The sequence below is a fragment of the Pocillopora damicornis genome, chromosome 7 (genome assembly GCF_964200805.1).
Source record: "Pocillopora damicornis chromosome 7, jaPocDami1.2, whole genome shotgun sequence".
Lineage (NCBI taxonomy): Eukaryota > Metazoa > Cnidaria > Anthozoa > Scleractinia > Pocilloporidae > Pocillopora > Pocillopora damicornis.
The window spans coordinates 15,105,749-15,126,301 of record NC_142676.1 but is presented as its reverse complement, the minus strand read 5'-3'; the positions used below and the strand labels follow the sequence as shown (position 1 = coordinate 15,126,301).

At 36.5% G+C, this 20,553-nt stretch overlaps 3 protein-coding genes across 6 annotated transcripts; 2 read left to right on the top strand and 1 right to left on the bottom strand.

Moving 5' to 3' along the window:
- Window positions 1–922: 922 nt before the first annotated feature.
- Window positions 923–6,287, top strand: LOC113683133 (spermatogenesis-associated protein 7 homolog). 4 transcript variants are annotated; one of them, XM_027200346.2, is made up of 8 exons: window positions 923–1,137; window positions 2,025–2,114; window positions 2,423–2,470; window positions 2,666–2,733; window positions 2,897–3,531; window positions 4,272–4,349; window positions 5,198–5,255; window positions 5,727–6,287. In XM_027200346.2, the coding sequence occupies exons 1-8, from the start codon at window positions 1,074–1,076 to the stop codon at window positions 5,784–5,786; spliced, it is 1,101 nt and encodes a 366-aa protein (XP_027056147.2). In that variant the 5' UTR covers window positions 923–1,073; the 3' UTR covers window positions 5,787–6,287. The 4 variants fall into 4 exon arrangements, with proteins under 4 accessions (XP_027056147.2, XP_089069625.1, XP_027056149.2 ...); XM_027200348.2 differs by having other exon boundaries at window positions 935–1,086; XM_089213499.1 differs by lacking the exons at window positions 4,272–4,349; window positions 5,198–5,255; window positions 5,727–6,287 and adding an exon at window positions 4,062–4,167.
- On the bottom strand, window positions 6,153–8,222 carry LOC113683131 (multiple inositol polyphosphate phosphatase 1). Its single transcript, XM_027200344.2, has one exon. The coding sequence runs from the start codon at window positions 8,113–8,115 to the stop codon at window positions 6,697–6,699; it is 1,419 nt and encodes a 472-aa protein (XP_027056145.2). The 5' UTR covers window positions 8,116–8,222; the 3' UTR covers window positions 6,153–6,696.
- Window positions 8,055–20,522, top strand: LOC113683132 (WD repeat-containing protein 74). The gene is made up of 11 exons (XM_027200345.2): window positions 8,055–8,348; window positions 10,947–11,053; window positions 11,207–11,328; window positions 14,000–14,060; window positions 14,573–14,716; window positions 15,262–15,470; window positions 16,037–16,092; window positions 17,135–17,277; window positions 17,907–17,966; window positions 18,867–19,023; window positions 19,703–20,522. The coding sequence occupies exons 1-11, from the start codon at window positions 8,306–8,308 to the stop codon at window positions 19,759–19,761; spliced, it is 1,161 nt and encodes a 386-aa protein (XP_027056146.2). The 5' UTR covers window positions 8,055–8,305; the 3' UTR covers window positions 19,762–20,522.
- The last annotated feature ends 31 nt before the right edge of the window (window positions 20,523–20,553 follow it).

Genomic DNA, 20,553 nt, shown 5'->3' with positions numbered 1-20,553 from the left:
TATTTTCAATTTTAAAAAGAGACCTCTTTTTCCAAAGCAAACAACAGTGTCGTCAGCTTGCTCTGTACTCAGTCTCATAAAGCATGCTACAATAAGTCTATCAGAATCGTTGTTATAATGGTTCAAATAATCTGATTGGTGAAACAAGACCAAAGCTGTCAAAAATGACAATGCGGCAACAAAGTTCACAATCTTTAAACTGAAATAGTTCGGCAGGTCGAATTTGACACTTTTACCTGAAGTTTTTTAGTCTCTAACACAGAATCTGAAAGTGAAATGTTCAGTGAAATCCTATTTAATTATGGCTCATAAAATCAGGCAAGACCTGTTCACGTGACAAGTAGAAAACAAACTGCTAAAGGCGTGTGTTTTATGAATGAACGACAGCCGAATTCACAGGGACATGAAGATTGCTCGGAATGACAGCGCCGTAAAACTCGGATGCTGTGACTGATGAAGTCTTCCACTCAACGCATCGGAAAGGATATAAAATTTTACCTTCAATTAAGCCTGAGAGAAGTCTGGGAAATGATCAGACATAGAACAATTTGGCACATGGCGTGACAGCCTTAGCTCAGCTCTATGATTGATTGGTGCACTTATACATTTCGTACCCAGACCCTACCATGTCACTGTTACTACTGTAACTGAAATACAACCGCGTAGCCGTAGAGGGATGTAGCGATTGAGCGTATAATTTCAAATATACCAGGGCATCACACGAAGCTTTTTTCGATAAAACGAGCAGGTTTACCCTCGAAGTGTGCCACACGAAATCCTCTTTGGTTATGTAATAGTGAAGAGTAATGATGGTTTTTGTCATCCTTAATAAATAACGCTAACCTGGAGCCTCGACCGCAAGGGTCGGTTTAGCTCTTGTTGCCATGGAAATGATCTGCGTACTAGCGCCCGCGATCATAAGGAACAATTAATATCGAATTGTTTCCTCGCAAAGAAATGAAAAGACGTCTCTTGGATCTTGAATCGCCTGTTTTTGCCAGGCTGTTTTCAATTAGATACGTGCTCTAGATTTTCCATGGGGTGCTTCAAAGATCGTTATCAATGAAACAGAGATGAGCTCGGGAGGTAATTCTTCGACTCGCCTACGAAATGGCCACTACACCTTGAAGAGTAGTGGTACGTTTGTAGACTTTTAGCTTAAGTTCAGGCGATCTTTATAACTGTTTGATTTAAGGAAAGTTGTGTCTTTTAAAATCAAGTTAAAAGTATCTTTATAAACCAAAAGGTGTGAATTAAATATGTTGCAGGGTCATTTTAGTAGAATAATTTGTAAACAAACCAGGAAAAGTTAGCATTAATATACTCGCTTTGTGGTGCAAGTTAGTTAAAGCTGCAGATTACATCTCTCTTGTTTGAGCCTTTTAAAAACTATTATGTGCAGATCATAGACTGAATATTATGCTACAGTAGCTTAATGCATTATAATTGTGCTTGTGTTTTGAAGCTGATGATGGTCTCATGACGTAGTGATAACAAATTGACTGCTGTAAATTCTTGTGTATTATGAAGTAGAGTACATGGTGGGCTAAACTTAACAATGATAGTATGCATGCACAGAAACTATCCACTGACGGATAATCACATAATAATCACTTAGAACCTTCCACCTGCAATCCAGTATGGGACCATCTTGAATCAAGCTGGCTAAGCTTTGGATTAATCCCATTTTTAGGGTGTCTTTCACTCGTTTACTCCCAAGATTTATAGATCAATCTTTCTTTTGCTGTACATTGCTTGTGATTTGCAATCAGAGAATTTGGTATTAAACTATAGAATTTCCTCTTATAGATATTTTTCTTACGTACCCTCTCGCTTACTTAAGCACTGCCCGACAATGACCAATATGAATTGTTTAGGAGAAATTCAGTTTTGGTAACTCCTGGCATTGAAAGGGTTCTGATAATTATGGCATTGGTGGAAGGGTCACTATGTAAGTTTCTTGAAATAACAGTAAGATGATAGTTTTATCATCCCATGTTAACTGTTTGGTTTTTATTTTGTAGCCCTTGCACCTACAGCCATGTCATACATGGGGCAGGATTTCATTGCAAACCACATGAAATCTCATTACAGGCGAATCCTGTCTGCTAAAGGTGACCTTTAATTTCCTGTTTTGAACCCTCAACAATTTCTGAATTGTTTTTTAATTTGTAATGAGACTAATCAATATACTTAAAATTAAGATTTAACAATTTCTGAGTCTCACAAAGGTTGGATGCTAATGGCTAAGCTAGCATAAAATATACAGCTGCTTTCATTGAGAGAGATGGCTTCTGGTAGAGATGAGAAAGGATGCAGACTCTAAGTGTTGTGTGATTTTTTTTTAAATCATTGGTAGATTTATTATAAAATTACCTTCTTAAACATTTGTTGTATGTTCCGATTTCTACTTTTGTTATAGCGGCTGTTGATACATCTCCTCCAAAATCTATGAAAGCGCATATGAAAGGTAGGCTAAGTGTTAGATTAATAAGCTGATTATTGCTTTGATCTTAAAAATGATATTGTTACAAGTAAATAGTGCACTCTGACTGATTAATGACTGAGTAATTAAAGTGTCCAGATAAATGTTCCTTGTCACCTTTTGTATTTTATAATGCAGTGTGTAATAGCTTTTTATTCTGTAACCTTTTGTAATTTTAAGCTCGTGACCAAAAAAAGCGGGCTGCTTTGGAAAGTAGATCTGGAACTCCATCATCTCTTAGAGCAAAGGTGAGGCATACCTATTTACACTTACCTCTGAATCCTCTGGTTTTACACCCTCCACAAAAAACCAACATTCCTGATTCCAATTTGACCTGTAAACAGTGGATGAGAAGAACAACCTGGTGGAATGTTCATTGCTAAATTCCCATTATTTATTTATTCATTCTAGACCCCTTCTTTGGAATTCTTATCTTCATCACACAAGGAGTCATACCCCTTAAATTCAACAAAAAACAGGCCGTCTCCAGGGCATAGGCAAACCACAGGGACTCCACTTCAAAGAAGTTTGTCTTTGCATTCCCTTGGTCAAGATTGTACTCCTGCAGTGTCTTCTTCTTCTCCAAGAGATACAGCATTAGAACGTCAAATGTCTACACCAGTGCTTGATAAAATAAAATCCAAACCACCGGTGTCACCCATACAAAGACATAGAAGACAAAAAACTGAACTGAAAGGCCATTTTCATACAGAGAATCAGAGAACTAATTTTCAACATGTTGATCAATCTGATCAAAGTTTATCAAACAATTTGGATGGAAATTTTGACACACTGTTGAGTAGTTATGAAAATCAGTCATATGATCTCAAGAATCCAGGGATGATGTTGAATAGAACTGGAGAGAAGAACCTAGCAAGAACTCTTGATAAAAATAGAACGTTTCTTGATGGCTTTAGACGCAGTGACAGAACAACCAGACATAAGGATGTTCCACGCCTTGACCTCTCAAATGTACAATATAGTTACAGAGGTCCTCCATCAATTAGAACAGTTCCAGAGTCCCCTGATTTCAAGGCAAACATGTGGTGAGTAATGATTCAGGGACATTAAAACAGTGGATAAAAATTAGACACTAATGATTTCTTACTGACTTGCATTGTTAAATTCTCATTGCAAAGTTCTGTATAATTGTTTGTATTCCAAGGAATTAAACTGACATGAGATTTGCATTAGAACCAGGCAAACACAGCCTGGCATATAATTACTTTACTCTAAATGGTGCTTTTGATGTTGCTCAGACTATGCAGAGCACTTCTCATGAAGGAATGTAGTAAAACCATAATTGGCCTGGCTCACCATTGAGTTTCTAAGTAAAACTCGGTGTTGCAAAGCACACAACCAGCAGGTCTGATGTTCTATTCCTAACTGAAGGGCTCCTACTGTATTTTTCTCTGTCTTACACTAATGACAAAACAAATGACATTTTTTGTTGTACAGCTCATGTAAATACTTATGTGTACATGCACTGAAATGCTAATACCAATAACTCAGCTAGCTGTGCTTTTGAAATCAGCAAATGTTTACTGACTTAAAATTTATGAACTTTTGCCTTCAGTGTTGGAGAAGATTTTAAAGAGGCCTTTTTTTTCATTTACACTAAAGTAAGCTGTAGTTTAATACTCCAAAGTGTAAAGTTACTATTTTTATAATTAATTTTAAAAATCTGATGTACATGGTACCATTTATTGGAAACTTAAAAGGTAAGCAACAATTAAGTTAGGTATTGTATTTTCTAACACATATTTATGTTTATCCTATTAACCAGGGAAGAGGAACAACAGTATCTCAAATTCATTTCTGATGTTACCACTGACATCCTAGCCAGAGGCATTTTTAGCAATAGGTACTGTTCAGTTGTCTATAAAATCCTGTTCAGAATAAAAGCAAACTTAATGCACTTCACAAACCATTTTTTAGTTGTGTTGTACACCTGCATACAGTAGTAAAACTACTCAGTGCAATAAAACACTCTGTGCAAAGAACTCTTGTAGTGACATGCTGTAAACTTGGGATCTGACTAATTTCAGTTTAAATAGTTTTGTGCATCTTTTGTGTTTATTTGTTTACACAATAATAATGGCTTATTTATTCATTTTTGTACATCACTCTTGTACTTGTTGTATATTTAGGAATCAGGTTATTAAAACCTTTGGTCTTCAATGGTAGAATGTTGTCTCTCCTTTATACGAGTTTGTACATGTATTGAGCAGGGTCTTGTAAAGTTTCCTTTTACAGCTACTGTTTGGTCACTTCATGTAACACAATCTCTACTGACTCTTCTCCATTAAGGGAAAGATGTCTTTGTGACAAGACCAACCAGCAACTGAGTAGAAAACTAGATCTAATACATGCTCTACTATAATTTATTAAAGTACATTAATCTGTACTTTCTTGTACCTGGAATATATGTTGGACAACTTGACCTCACAATCCAAGTTTTAAATAAAAAGTGGGTTTACCCGGTTGAACTAAAAATTAATTTGTGCCCATGCATTTGTGTTATTCTTTGTAAGCAGGCACAGTGTATTAAGTTTTCTGCCTGTAGATTGCATGGGGCTCAGCTAGAACACTTCTTTACAAGAGCTCTGTATCATACATACCCCAATGAAATTTTTAAAGTTTGTGTAAAAGGAGTGTTTGACTGTATCTTTGTTTCATATTTATTTGATTTAACCTTTGCTCTATACTTAGGGTTCTAAAGCAAGTTTTTGAAATGCACATTGAAAGAAGGAAGGATAAATTGGATGAAGTAAGAACACATCAATATTTTGATTTTACTCAGCTTTAACACTATTGATTACAAACATATGTACACCATATATTTGTACAGTGTGGGTCAGTTTGTGTAATTGAGTTATACTGTCAATCATAAAGGAGTATTTCACAAAAAACCAAAGTAGGTGTATGTCAGAGAGAATGGAGAACACATATGACCAATTATTCTCTATTAATAATAATTAATATAATTGTTAATTATTCTTTATAGAGTTACAACTTTGTGTCTGGTTTTAATTGAAAGGATGGTTGGATGAAATTTCTTGACCAATCAAAGGTTGTACATGTTGTGATATGCTAAAACCAACAGAATACACTCATTACCTCTGACCCTCAATTGGAAATTGCTCTTTGCAGTAATTCTACCCTGGATATCTACATCCATGAAATTTTTGGGGATTCCAAGAATATTTTTCATATTATTAATTTATTTTGTTTTTTTCAGAGTCGTCTGCAGGAAATGATAGAGCAGCTTAAGGAAGATTTGGGAATTACCAACAGCTAACATGAAACCTTTCAATTCTGAGATCTGATTAATTGTCCTTTCTAGCTGCGATACTTTTTCTTGTAAATCAATAAAAAAATTTGTTGATATATCAGGGAAATATATTCCAGCTAGTGAGTTAAGGTTTTTTCTCACCAACTGTTCACAAGCTGGTGTATTGATAATCAAAAGGAGAATTTTCATGTCAATCACCACAGTCTGCATTTTAAGGGTTGAAAGAAGTTAATTTTAATTCTCACATGTTTGAGGGAAAAATCACCTTCAGATAATTTTGAAAATTTAATATATTGCAGTAATAAATTTAAAAAGACAAAAAACTTGAACAATTTTTCGTTGGATGAAAATATAATCAACCTGATGCAAATCAACGAAGTCAACAGTTTATTAAATAATTGACAATTCATTGTTACAAATTTTATTGAATTTCCCAAGAGTGCAAGGAAGTAGAAATGCAATATTTTCAACACTAGTATTTTATTAAACAAATTACACACACAGGAATATGTTGTGTAAGTGAAGTATGTAGCTCAAAAACAATTACTAGTGACCAACCTTGTGTTCTGGAGTTCAGCAGGTTAGCCATTAGAAAAAATACTTGGGCCTGAATAACTGGCAACATGAACATCACATTCAGAGTGTCTTTGCATCCCTGAATTAGTAATCCTTGTGAAGCAGTATTGTTTTAATGACAGTCCAGTTCATTACAGGTGGTGACCATGAAATTATTTTCAGGGCAACTTTCTGTAACAACTTCTCTGGATCCAATTTTTTCCAGCTGCCTCTCTCTAATGACAACTTTTTTTTGCCATGGATGACTCAGGTTGTAAAGAATCAATTGCAGTAAAAATGTTGCTGCTGTGAATCTGTGCAGTTTACATACATGAAGTTTTATAAATAGTTATAATCCTAGTCACAATTCCCCATGATAGTTTTCAGCACTGTTGCTTTCCAAGCGGCATAATGATGACAGGTTACATGACCCATTTTGTTTAGTGTCAAAACACTGCAAAAATGTCTCTAGGGGGCACTCTCTCTGTTCACCGCAACAAGGCAAAGCTACCAACTCTTCATTAACAAATACTTGGATTTTGAAAGGCCCCATTTTGTAACTATCTGATTCCTTACCACAAGAGTTATCATCTGCATTGCAACTGTATACAACAAATGCAATGTTTGCTCCAAATGGCACAATTTCACTGGTTCTGTATTTGCGCCCAGAGTGCACATTCATGTTTCCAGCTCTCAGTTTCTCCTGATCTTTGAATAATCCAAGCAAGGCATAAAGAGGTTGTAGAGTCTCACTATGGGCAAACATAAAATTGCCATACTTTATCTCACTTGAAGATGGATCTGTTGCATTTTTAAGGCTGCTTACAATGTTTCCTAATAAAGGGCATCCAATTTGATAGGTTATTGGGTATCCATAGCCTCTCTTCCAATAATGTTTCAAGTCTGATAAGTACTCTAGAGTCAAGAAATCTTCCTTGTCAAAAAGGAGGCACCAAGTATTTTCTCTGTTAAAAATTGCAACCTCAAAAATGCAAGCAGTGTACATTCCAATAATAGTTTCTGCTGTGAAAGTTGTCTGGGGATTATCAGGACGCTTTGTCATGAGCCGTTGTATTTTATGACCAATACGTTCCATTTCTTTACCACGTTTAAACTTTTTGTGCTCATGAAGTGCAGTGTCGTTATCTGCAACTTTCACATTGTACATTGGGCATACATCAAAAAAGCGAAGTAAATGATCGTTGTTAGTTTCTTTCGACTCGACTGCCACAGGTTGAAAACCACTCGCACCCAGCCTACCTCGCCCCTCGAACAAACCAAACGCAAAAGCCATAGCACTCTGTACTGTTCTGGAAGTTCCCGTACTGATGAAATCGAAGTTATGCGGATGATACGGGTGCGATAGCAAGCTTGGAAAACGTTTCAGAAATTCTTTGGCGAGAGAATACAATTCTTCTTCTCCAGCGGATGCCAAAAGTTTGTCATGATCAAGAGAAAAGGGATTTTTCCAAGGAAGATGTAGGTCTCCAACAGACCAGTTTGAATCGATCTCCTCGTTGATCACATCAAGCATTTTTTCAATTTTTTTCACGTCCTTTTTGCTAGGATAGCGCGTCCCATGTCTTATGACCATGCTGATGTGAAGAGGATCGCAACCTATGGGCGCTTCAAATGGGATCTCTTTCCGTTGATACCGGGTTTTTGATCCAAACTTAAGCCATGTCTTCTTTGAAGATTTGTTCTCTCTTTCATTGACAGCACATCCTAGTATTGCAAAGAAAATGACAGATGTGATCACTTTCGAGACAGTCACCATCATATTCTTCGCGACATCGAGAAGAAAGCAAAGCAAAAAAAATACAGACAAGAGACTTTCCTCGGTGAATCTCGCTCAGTACAACGCCAAACGTTTTCTGGCAGGCGCAAATGCATATGAGAAGACCTGGCTCTACTGAGTAGTCTTTTCGGGCTTTGCTAGTTCTCAGATCTCCGATCCGTGAGTTTTAAACATGGCGGACGTCTGGGTTGGAGGTGAAATTGGAGTTTTGAAAGGTAAGATCATTAGAACTGTGATTGAAAGCTCCCTTTACAATGCAGAATATATTCAAGGAATTGAAATGAAAGCAGCAGTAACCATCCGGTTTTTTTTTGTCGTGTATATAATTAAGACGGTTCGCTTGGTCTCCGCACGTGTGACCATTGGAACACATCACTCTTAAAATTTTTTCTCCCATCGCACGTGTGAATGGTACAGAAATTCTGCCAATGAATTTGATTTAGTGTCAAATAGACAGTGTATAAGAATTAAAAAATGGATATACAACCAAATCCTAAGGTTCAGCCAGCGGAAGAAGTACAAACATTCATTCCTGTAGTTGCGAGAGATTAACAATGCGGCAAGAAACAGCTTTAAGTGAGATATTGGAGTTAATTGGCTGTCTATATTCACAAGAAAAATGTTGAAATGTTACTCCATAACAAAGTCCCTAAATCTTGGGAGAGGCCTTTGTTGTCTCATTGAACAGTGTAATGTGGATATAGGCCCTTGTTCTCTCTCAGGAGAAGGTTCTACTGGTTGATCTCTGTGTGTAGGCTCACTTTCAGGAAAGAATACAATTTCCAGGTGGTCATCTGCTCTTTCATATTTCTTCTCTGGTTCAACCTTTGCCTCTCTAATCTGTGTGTGATTCCTCTGAACTGGTCCCTTTGAGGTATTAACAATGCAAGACCTTGGTGCAGTACTTCCAATAACTTTTCCATATATCCAGGATTGGTGCTTATTTGCTGGCTTGGGTTTTAGGAACACTTTTTCCCCCTTTGAAAACTCTCTAAGGGGCTACAAGACCCTCTTGTTGTACTGAGCCATTGATCTTCACCTTCTTTCTGCAATGTTTTCATACACCAGACTTGGGGATGCTGCCTGAAGGGTGAGTTGGTGGTCTGCTGTAGGGGTGATATCTTTGAGTCTTCTTGCCATGAGATGCTGAGCTGGTAAGAAGTTGTAACCCTGTTGAGGCGTGTTTCTGTATGCTAGGAGAGCCAGATAAAGATCCTCTTTTTGAGATTTCTTCAGGATGTTCCTGGCAATTTTGGTTGCTGACTGTGCTCTCCCATTTCCCTGGCTTTAGTAAGGTGATGATTTGACTATGGTGAAACCATATTCTTGAGCAAATCTTAAGTATTCGTGAATTTTGAATTGTGGGCCATTGTCTATTATCTACTCATCTGAGATCTCATGGCAAGCAAACTGTTGCTTTATTGCTCTGATCACTGAGTGAGCTGTGGTGTTTCTGCTGAGGGAGTCAAGTTCAATGTAATCACTGTAATGGTCCACCATTACTAGGTAGTTATTTCTGTTTAATTGGAAGAGGTCAGCACTTATTTTTGACCATGGTCTGGTCGGTATTGTGTGAGATTTCATTGGTTCTTGTGGTTGCTTGCTAACGTATTGGGCTCAACGACCACATGAAAGGCATTTTTTCCTTGATTGCTGCTTGCTTTCCAGGCCAAAAAAGAGACTTGCATGCTCTTTTTATGCTGCTATCGGCCCTTTGGTGCACTCTGTGTATTTTCTGCAACATCTCTTCTGGTATCGGAGAAGAGACAATAACTTAGTGAGATCAATAGGGTACTCCACTATAAACAGAAATTTCATCTCTGAAACTCCAATACTGCCTTAGTTGCTTCAGCTTTTCCTTTCTTTCTGCAGGCCACCCACTAGTTATTAATGACACAGGGATACCAGGATTGGATCTTTAGTGGTCTCTTGTTTGATTCGTTGCTTGGTTTCAATATTCATCTCAGCTAATTCCATTGGGAACACTTTGTATTCTTTCCTAGCACTGGTTGTTGAAGGATGATCATTGACAGGAACACGAGACAAAGTGTTGGCTATGTAAAATTCCTTTCCTTTCTTATATCGAACTGAAAATTGATATCTTTGTAGCTTGAGCATCATTTGCTGCAGTTGTCGAGGGGCTTTGTAGAGAGGCTTCTTGAAGATTGTCTCGAGCGTCTTTGATTATCTGTATTTGATTGTCTTGATTATCTGTATGTACTGTGATGTTGTCTTCTGTACAAGTACTAGTGCCACTTTTCCATGCAAGAGACAATTGTGAGACACTTCTTTTCAATTTGAGCATAATTCTCCTTGGTGCTTTTTAGTGTGTGTGATGTGAAGCAAACAGGCTAATTGTTTTGTAACAGTGTGCCTCTAATTGCATCTTCAGATGCATCCACTTGTAGAGTTGCAGGAATAGTAGGGTTGTAGTAGTCTCTTCGGAGGTGTGGATTCAAATCCCACTGCTGCCACCAAGTTACTTGCTCAGTTCCATGTTAAAAACTGACAACCTTTATTCATTACCAAATCATTACAATTTATACAAAGTGCGGTGCTCATGTTTATACTTATTGCATAGTTGTGCATGCTGTGTGAGTGCAAAGGTGACAATCACATAGTGCAACACTATGATTACTTGTATGCAAGGTGAGTTAAGCTTTGGAAGGATCAGCACTTTTTATGTTAAAATTACCTTTGTTCAGCAATAATAAATTTAAAAACAACTTAGAAATGTATCTTTGCTATATTTTTCCCTCTAACCACCAGAGGATTTCTGGGTTCATGCTGATAGTTGTTTCATTACTTTTCAGGAGTTGATCTCAAGAAGTCATCATTCACAAATCATAGTGTTGGAGAAAATGCAAGTAGAAACCATGAAATATGTTCCATGTCCTGGAATGATGACAATGAAAATCAGGTATTATTTGCTTCACACCTTGCAGCTGATAATGAAGATTGTCACACCATGGGAGTTGACTGAATTATTCATTGTGGTTATTTTGGTGCAAAGTTTAAGACACAAGATTACATAATGTAATGGAATATGATATAAATTCCACTCTTCTGGCAGATCCTTTTAGGATCAGCAAATGGTATTGTCAAGACCTTTGATGTAACAAAGAAGGTATTTGTCAGCAAATGGAGTCATCCTGTGGGAAAAGGAAAGTTGAAAGGACTGTTTAAGTGGAACAGGTACATTGTGTATTGTACTGTTAGTGGATATGGTGGGTACCGTTAGTTTTGAAACACTTAGTTAGTACATACTTTATTATCGTTTTTGTACTGGTTCATTTCTATTAATAAGTCTTTCATTAGTTAATGATTATTACACAATAAGTTTGTTATCTCCAATCAATTCCCATTTAAGTACATGTGTAAAGATTCTATTTTGGTCATCGCTACTAAATCATAGCTGCTAAATCATTGCTGCTAAATCATTGCTTATTGCTACAAGCTATTTGCTACCATTAGGAGCCTAGACCAAAGTAAGTCTTTATTTCTTTTACATTTTCATTGTTTACCTTTTGTATGTGTTATTGGTGTAGTTTTTGTATTCAGTTTTCAGTGCAATTGCTTCATTTTAGTTAGGTTAATGTTACATTTTGCAACACTTTTTTCTTAGTTTAGTTTCTTGTGTATTTTGTACTAGTTCGAACCACATACACACACAACCTCAACCGTTATTTCCATAAAGCAAAATTACATCTTAGCGCTATCATCTAAAATTAATAAAGATCACTTGACATTCTATGTGCATTTGAATTGTTTGCTCAGCCACTTAGGTAACCTTCTGAGGCTACAGGTACATTTACTTGACTCAAGTTTGAAGAGGTCCATGTTTAGGTCTAGGGGAGTATCAATGTATTTTGTTCCTGGCCAAGACACTTTTTAAATCACTATAATGCCCTACCCTACCCAAGAATAGCAATGGCAACCAGAGATTTGCTAGGGAAAGGGAATTAAATTCTATTTGGAAATAACTTTTTGTTACTTGTACATATGTACAAGATGTATATTTGTATGGAGGTGCATTACAATGATTGTTTCACAAAAACTAAAGAAATTCCTGCACACAATAGTTCTCTTTTTATGTCAGAATAAAGGACTTTATTGACAAAAAGAAGACAACACATGCCTCGCAGTATGGCTTCCCTAAGGCTCACTCTTCAGATCATGCAATCTGTGATATTGTCATGACTTTACAGAACAATATGGATAAGCATTATTTTTGGTGTGGTGTTTTTATTGATTTAAAAAAGTCTTTTGACAATGTCAATCACAAAATATTACTTGATAACCTTCATTTTTATGGTTTTTGAGGGATTATCAACAAGTGATTCAAATGCAACCAACTCAAATTGAATCACACTTATCAACTAAACTAATTTCTCCCTGTGGTGTCCCTCAGGGTTTGGTTTCAGGACCAGTCCTCTTTTTACTTTATATAAGTGATAGCTCTGTAGCTCTGTTTCAGTAAAAATTAAATTTTTCTGATTTAGTAAGGGCCTCAAGTATTTAGAACAGATGGTCAATGCTGAACTGGCCTCAAGTCTTTAGAACAGACAGTCAATGCTGAAAAGAACTATTTACATGACTGGCAAACAACAAATAAATTGACTTCACAAAATAAGTATATTTGATAGTGAAACAAAGAGTCAGTTTAGAACATAAGAGTTACATCATTCAAGTATTTAGATGTTTTTTAATCAATGGAATTCTTTCTTAGAAAAACCAAGTTGACTATGTTATCACAAAGATGAGTAAGACCATAGGAATAATTGCTAAACTGAGATACTTTGTTCCATCATCTGTTCTTATAATGATTTATGAATTCTTAATTTTACCTTATTTAATATATGGACTCATTGCTTGGGGTAATGCGTCTAAAAACTATCTAAACAAAATTGTTATTCTCCAAAAAGAAATATTACATTTTTAAAATCTACTTTATTGATAGAAAAAAACATGCAATCCCTTATTTGTAAAGGCAAAATGTCTACCTATTACAATCTTATATTATGAAGCTGTATGTAAATTAATGCTCTATGTTTGTAAAGACAGTGCACCTTCTAACATCATGAAACTTTTTACAAGAAGGCCAAGCATCCATACCTATACCACCTGCTTGTCACAGTCACAACTCTTTAGTGTTAAGTACTCTAGGCTAAAAATGCAAAGGAAGGCCTCTTCAGATGTTAGTGTCAAAATCTGGAATGAGATACCTAATGAATATAAAATTAAATTTTGTTGAAGAAATGCTTCAAAAAAGGAAACAATAAGACTTCTCTTCAATATTTTAAAGACTGAATATTCCAGTATGGAGACTGATGAGATGATGCTAAAATTCAAACAGAGCAAATTTAAAACAAATTGAACCAGTTCTACAATATTTTTTGTACACCTAGAAATTCTAGGACTTTTCTCCTTTACGATGAACATCTTTTATTTTCCTTTTTTTCTTTCCTTATGTATCCTTAAATGTTTTTGTGTGTTTTATTTCTTCACTTATGTATTATTTGCTGTGTAATATAATTAAGTTTATCTAATTTAGTTAAGAAAAAAATTAAATCGCCTTGACTAGTATCTGGTCACAGAATATCGCATATATAGAAAAGAAAGTAAAATGAAAGTGTGAAAGTGTGAAGTGATTTGAGATCAAGTACCACAAATCTTAAACAAAGGAAATACAAATCAACTAAGGATGAAATAATTTGAACCTGATTTCCAATTTAACCTGTCAGCATGTACATGTAAGTGTAGATGATATTCAATATTTTATTATTATTAAGAATTCATGCAGTGGTAATGCTATTTTTTTATATGTTTACATTTTGTACTTATGCTTTGATTGTGTTAATTGCAGTGCCATTGTTTCTTGTGTGGATTCAGGATTGTTGCAGATATGGAAAGATCATGAAAATCCTGTAAGTGTTTAGTTTTCCAATTAAGGTACAAATGGTTCAAGTTGTTATAATTATACTCTGTCATAGAACACTGATGCTTTGCTTAAAAATATTACTTAAAAAAAAAACAAGGATATAATTATTTTACTATTTTTATCTGTTTTTGTTTTGATCAGTAATATGTTGAAACACTTTCATTTTGTAAGACAATGTGAATAGAAAGAGATTGTGTAGAGTGGCTCTCAAGTTCTGTGTGCATTTTGTTATAGCTTTTATTAGTACTGCTTAGATAGAGTATTGAATTTTTGGCCTGAGACCAAAATTTATACATGAATTGTTACATGTGTATAGCATAGTAGGGGTTTCATTTAAAGCCAGTTACCAGTGGTCTACTGCCACCCATAAGACCTCTTGCTGTTTCACCTTACTGCCCCTTTCCTGCCACTAAGCAATGACTTATGCTTGCCAACAGTAGTTATTTTAAAACCAGTATTATAATAGTAATTCAAAAACCTTTTTAATTATTTTATTAGATAGACATTAAAGTTGGAAGCCATGTGTCTGCTGCGCGGCAAAACTCTCTGTGTCCATCTCAAGTAGGGACAGGTGGACAGAAAAATGACTTGAAACTCTGGGACCTGAACAGACCTGGGGAGCCAACTTTTAGAGCTAAGAATGTACTTTACACCTTTTACTTCACTTGTTAATATTTTTGTTACCATATGTCACAGAATTATTGGCAATTTAGGTTGCAGTCATTGACCATGGCCATGCATTGTTTTTGTGGCAAATGATAATTGAGGTGCCAAGCAGAAGCATTAGAGTCCTTGTCAATTGGGGAGCAGTCACTGTCAAGTTTTTCTCATCATTTAAATGGATATTTACATGTATAATCATTTGTAACTAGTAAGCAAATAATTATTTAGACTTTTCACACACACACACACACACAAGTGCACACATTGATGTTTTCTTCGCTCTTTGAAAGATTTTCTATACCCCATAGTGTGGTGCAGCAAAACCAAATGAGTACAATCTCAAATCACTTTGATGGTCCATTGAAAATGTTTTACTTCTGAATAACAAACCCAGCAAATCCAAGAAACCATAAATAAAAAGCTCATGAATATGCATTTACAGTGTATTTCTGTGATCTTTGATTTATTAAATGGAATTCCATATTGTCCAAGTAATCCTGGGAACTTTCCAACTTTTCCTTCAGGTGCCAAATGACTTCCTGGACCTTCAAGTTCCCATCTGGGTGTGTGACCTTGGCTTTCTTCCCAGTCAAGGATCACATTCCAAGGTTGTAGTTGGAACAGGATATCATCAGGTGCGACTCTATGACACCAAGGCACAGCGACGTCCAGTACTTAGCTTTGACTTTGGAGAGTCTCCAATCTCAGCATTAGCTGTGACAGATGATGAAAAGTAAGACTAATTTTTTTGTCTTTACCTCTAAGTGTGGGGATTTTAAATTTTTTATACAAAGGGGACCTCCAGCCACTGTTGATTGTAAAGATAACTGCATCATCAATCAGAAGTTTCAGGCCAGATAGGTCAATTTTTAAATCTAATCTACTGTTGTTATACATACATCTAATACAGCATCTAATTTCTCCTTACAGTAAGACAACTGAATCATTCATTAAGATCATGAGAATAAAGGGAATGATCACCAACCAAAGAAGCTTTGATTGCTAAACAAATTCTCCTTGTCAGTGCTAAAGGAAATGTATAGAGAAGAGTATGGAGACTTGGGATACTGATGTTGGGGTGTAAAGGGTTAAGAACGTGGCTTTTTCAGTCATTAACCTTCACAAGTCAAGGAATTGTTCTCAAGTTTAAGACATCTCTAGTTTAAGATAATACCACTTTACCATAATCTCTTTTGTGGCAATGATGTTATTACTCGTGCCTTTATTTTTAATGCTGAAGAGAACATCATTGTGGTAAAGAAAAGATTAATCTTGTTTTCTTTGTTCTTTACCCATCAGTGTTGTTATTGTGGGGAATACAGTTGGAACAATGGGAAGCATTGACCTGAGAAAGGGTGAGAACAATTGGGGTTTAAAATTTTAACTAATTTCTACGTGAAGGTTTGTTACACTATGTATTTGCTTCACTGATGTGGTTATAACAGGTGATCGTTACCACTTGAGGTAATTCCAATTATCCTAGAGCTATTTTCAATTGAGTTTCAAAGGTGATCCTGGATTGCTTTGGTTTTGCTTTACTTTGCTCTGTGATTGGTCCAGAAAACCTATGCCACAATCTCAACCAATCAAATACAAAACTAAAACCAATCTCCATTCGGTCACTCGCGTTTTCCCGCGCTTCAAGCAGGTTGCCTGTTTTACTTTGAGTTCTCATTGGTTACCTTGTTCTGTTTGAAGGCTGTGGTTACTTTGGTGTTAGATTTTCGTACCTTAGTCGAAAACTGCTATATTTTCACCCAAATGTTATCCTCCTCTTCTCCCCAGCATTTCATCAGATTTCCCTGACAATTCGCCGGAAACCTATTTATACTCTGGGGTAAAAAGAGGCACTGTGCGACTAAACGGCGTGTTCTGCCCAAAAACACAACACACTGATCCAGTCGGGTCATGGCCCAGACTTCTTGACCCGGAGTCTAGTGCACCAGGAGCCCATTAATTTACATTAGTAATGGGCTCCTGCATGGGCTCCTGGCTCCTGAGTGCACTAACCACAATGAGTGTGGAGTATCAATATTTAATTCTCAAGTTCTCAATTTTTGTCTTCCAATTCCTTTTCATCATTGAAAGAAATATTTAAAGAAGGCTTTTGATGGAACAATGATTTTGGACTCATTCTCTTTCTATTATCTTTTCAACTCTTCCCATTTCGTTTTGAGCTCTTATCCCTCTCTGCTGTCACGCTTTTCTCCAGAGCGGTTGCGTGACGATATACTCAGTTACTTACTACCGAAATGATTCGAACAATATTCACTCGTTGCTGTACACGGGTTTGGGAGTAAGGATTTAGATGAGGACAGGCACTCGAGAATTAATTGTCGATGTCTTATCAAGAAAAATGTTGCATCGTTTGATATGAAACCAATTTGTTCATTCCAGGTCAACTTAAGGGTCATTTTAAAGGTTTTGCAGGTGGAATTCGCTGTATTTCGTGTCTTGATAAACAGCAGATGGTAGTTTCTTGTGGACTCGATAAGTTTCTTCGCGTTCATCATCTCCATAATAGAAAACTTCTTCATAAGGTAGGCTTATCATGTTCCTGGCAAATTCTTTGCTTTAGTAGTAACGAAAAATGCACAGTTTATTTTGGCGGTTTGCAATTTGCGATCTGTGGCCTTTTCTATGTTTGCCGAGAAGTTTTTTTAAGGATTAAGAATTTTTCTTTTCTTGTATGTATTTATTCATTCATTTTTTTTGGAAATTGGGCTTGTGAAACGCCAATAGTGAGAGGTTTTTGGTTTACTCTTTTAACTATAGAAAAGAGCTCCGTTTATGTCTCTCTTTTTTGCCTCTCTGCTTCAAGAACTATGGTTTGTTTACTTTCATTGACATGCAATAAGATTTTCTCTCCTGGAGGTGTATCAGGTTTACCTTACTTGCAATCGTCCCGTAACATTATTTTTGGTTTCATGGTGTCTAGTACGTCACCTTTTAAGTCTCTATTTTAAAACATTTTTATTTGTAGTTTGTTCTGCAAGTTTTGGCGCGAAAGTTTGTTACTGTTAAGGGTTCAATCCTCAGATCACTGTCGTCGAGTGTACACGTAGCAGTAATGTTACGACTTAGCATTTGGTGGGGGCATGCCACGGCTTTTTCACAAATGTTGTCTGATTTATCACTATTTACCTCTTTATTATCTTTTTGATTGCAGATATACTTGAAATCTGTCCTTAATTGCTTATTGATTTCAGCCAAGGAGATAGAAAAACAGGTTCCTAGTAAAACCATTTCATTATACACTCAATTACAAAAACGTTGACACCTTAGAAGCGTTTGTTATGGACGATTAATTACATTTAAACCTTCCCCAATCGCGTCTTGGTTCAGCGCGTTTTCCCGCGCATCAAGCAATTTACTTGTTTTTACTTTATATTCCTATTGGCTCCTTTTGATGTCCTTTAATTCTGATTGGTTGTTGTGATCAGTTTGGTTTATGTTTTACGACATTCAGTCGAAATGCGCTTAAAAAAAAAGATTTGAATAATTAATACAGTAAATCATTTATTTTATATCTGTGCGAACTTTTCCCATGAAGTCGTTGGGTCTCATCGCTCATGGATTGTCAATATCTAGGTGTCATTGTTTCTCCAATCGTGTGTCTAAATCGTTGTCATTGATAATTGGTTTAAAACTGGCTTAGCAATATCATTTTTCGTGTTGTGTGATCGTGCGATTTGGTTAGTTTCGAGAGGCACTGTTGTGGGTCTTAGCTCCTAGGGGTCAAAAACTTTATCAGGTAGCGGCAAGTAAGAAAAATCTTGTTGATATAATACATCTTGGTTTGATTGGTCACAGTTTTTCAGTCATGTAATTGGCACTACGTCTTCATTAAAGATTATAAAAGGATCGGACATGGTAACCAATACCTGAATTGTTGGCCTCCAACTCTTAAATAACCTGTTGAGAATTCTGATGAAATAACAGCGACTTAAGAGCTGGGTAAGAATTGAATAGTACCCAATTGGATGATGCAAAAACTTGACCCCGTAAAATTGGTACCCCTACCCTTTGGATTTTTTTTAACCGTAGTTCTAGCGACTCTTCAGACTGAGCTACGGAACACGGCAAACAGCAGTAACTGCCTTTGATATGAAATAATCTTTTGTTGCAGAATACAAAACACACAGATCGCGGTGATACTGCCGACCTTTTGAAAAGATCGTCTGAAAGAGCAGCACGAGGTGAAGACAGCGAAGACGAAGATGACGACATATGGGACAAGATGGAGGTTGTTACAACTGGCAGTAAAAGGAAAAGAAGCGAAAAAAGTGAGACTTCAGTGAACTGATCTATGCGTTTAACACCCAGCTGTTTATTAACACCTACAAAAGTATACATGAAGACATCAGAATAAACTTTCAAGCGTTCGTCTTTTGCTCTTTGCTCCGACAAAGGGCTAACACTCTAAACTTTCGCTTTCAATGTTCACCACAATGGTTTCTTTTTTACCTTCCTCAACTCTCATTTGATGCAATTGTTGTTCTTGCTGGCAAACTCAACACCATAACTTAACCCTTTGTATACCAAGGGGGGTGGTATTTAAATCTCCCCGTTCAAAACGTCCAAATCACAAAAAGCCTCAAAATTCGCCCAAAAACAAGCTCGATGGAAGAAATCCTCGAAAAAACTAATTAACGACTTTATGTAATTTACATTGAAATGTAGTATTAGTTTCCAGCCCCTCAAAGTGCTCTTTTCAGGCCGCCCGAATGGGGTCTGTATTTAAGTGGCCATATATGGCCACTTGGTACGCAAAGGGTTAAAAAACCTAGAATTTGTCCTTTGCGTATTTGTTTACAATATTTTGCTGGGTCTAATAATGAATTTTACTTGAGAACAATCATTGAGATGGTTTATCTTAACGAGAAGGAACCTTTGATGAAGTAGGTTAATAGGCCTTCAAATTCGTTGTAGTAAATTATATTTGCTGTTTCTCTTTTTCCAAAGAAACGACATGTGCGAAGAAAAAGAAGGAGAAAAGAAAAGCAATTTCACTTGTTTCGTGATTGTCTTGTGGGCAAAAGAGGAACGGGTTGTCTTACCAGACGCGGTGAAGTATGGAATACGATATCAAGCGTACCGCGCAGTTAATGAATATGGCAGTCTGAGAAGTACAGAGACAACTGTTGCTCCTCAGCTGAATCAACAACTCAGGACAGGTCCTGGATGTAAAACAGATATATTCTGTTATAACTTTCACAACCAAGACGTACATCATAAATCGACAATCACCTGCAACGTCATCGCTTACGACCGGCATGTGTGACGTAGGAAGACAGTCAGGTTATAGATCACTTAGGCTAAGTGTATAACGGAAGTCTTGTGGTACACGGTGCATGAACGAAACTCTCACAATCTTTTTAGAATTGTAACTTGGATTATTGGCTCGAAATTGTGTTCTCCTTTCATTTAGCCTTTAGTGCTCTGTTTGATCGTATTTCTGGTTTTCAAAGACTGAAACCACTGATATTCCGCTGATGATTTTGTCGCTTAACAGCATAAGATGTGGAAAAATACTTTTTGATCGTTCTCTAGTCGCTACGTGATGCATAAAAATTAAGGAACATTTGAATAGAGTTAGCCAGTCTTAGAAGAATTATACATGTACACGGGACACTGGCTTCATGTTGGTCGGGGGGAGAGTGCGTTGCGTGACGAGACCAAACTATGGCTGTAAAGGAGACCACCCATCCCAGATCTTTGACATTCTTCTTGGATCAACATGAACCTGATTAAATCTTATTGTTCAATAAACTTTAAAAATTGAGGTCTTCAGTTCCCTCTCTGCCCCCTTAAGT

Bases quoted from the DNA above. Each gene is read 5' to 3' on its own strand.
- LOC113683133 (XM_027200346.2), top strand. From the start codon at position 1,074: ATGAGCTCGGGAGGTAATTCTTCGACTCGCCTACGAAATGGCCACTAC. The intron at 2,115-2,422 runs GTGACCTTTAAT...CTTTTGTTATAG, and splicing joins GCGAATCCTGTCTGCTAAAG to CGGCTGTTGATACATCTCCT. The intron at 4,350-5,197 runs GTACTGTTCAGT...CTCTATACTTAG, and splicing joins AGAGGCATTTTTAGCAATAG to GGTTCTAAAGCAAGTTTTTG.
- LOC113683131 (XM_027200344.2), bottom strand. From the start codon at position 8,115: ATGATGGTGACTGTCTCGAAAGTGATCACATCTGTCATTTTCTTTGCA.
- LOC113683132 (XM_027200345.2), top strand. From the start codon at position 8,306: ATGGCGGACGTCTGGGTTGGAGGTGAAATTGGAGTTTTGAAAG. The intron at 11,329-13,999 runs GTACATTGTGTA...TGTTAATTGCAG, and splicing joins GGACTGTTTAAGTGGAACAG to TGCCATTGTTTCTTGTGTGG. The intron at 19,024-19,702 runs GTGAGACTTCAG...CTTTTTCCAAAG, and splicing joins AAGGAAAAGAAGCGAAAAAA to AAACGACATGTGCGAAGAAA.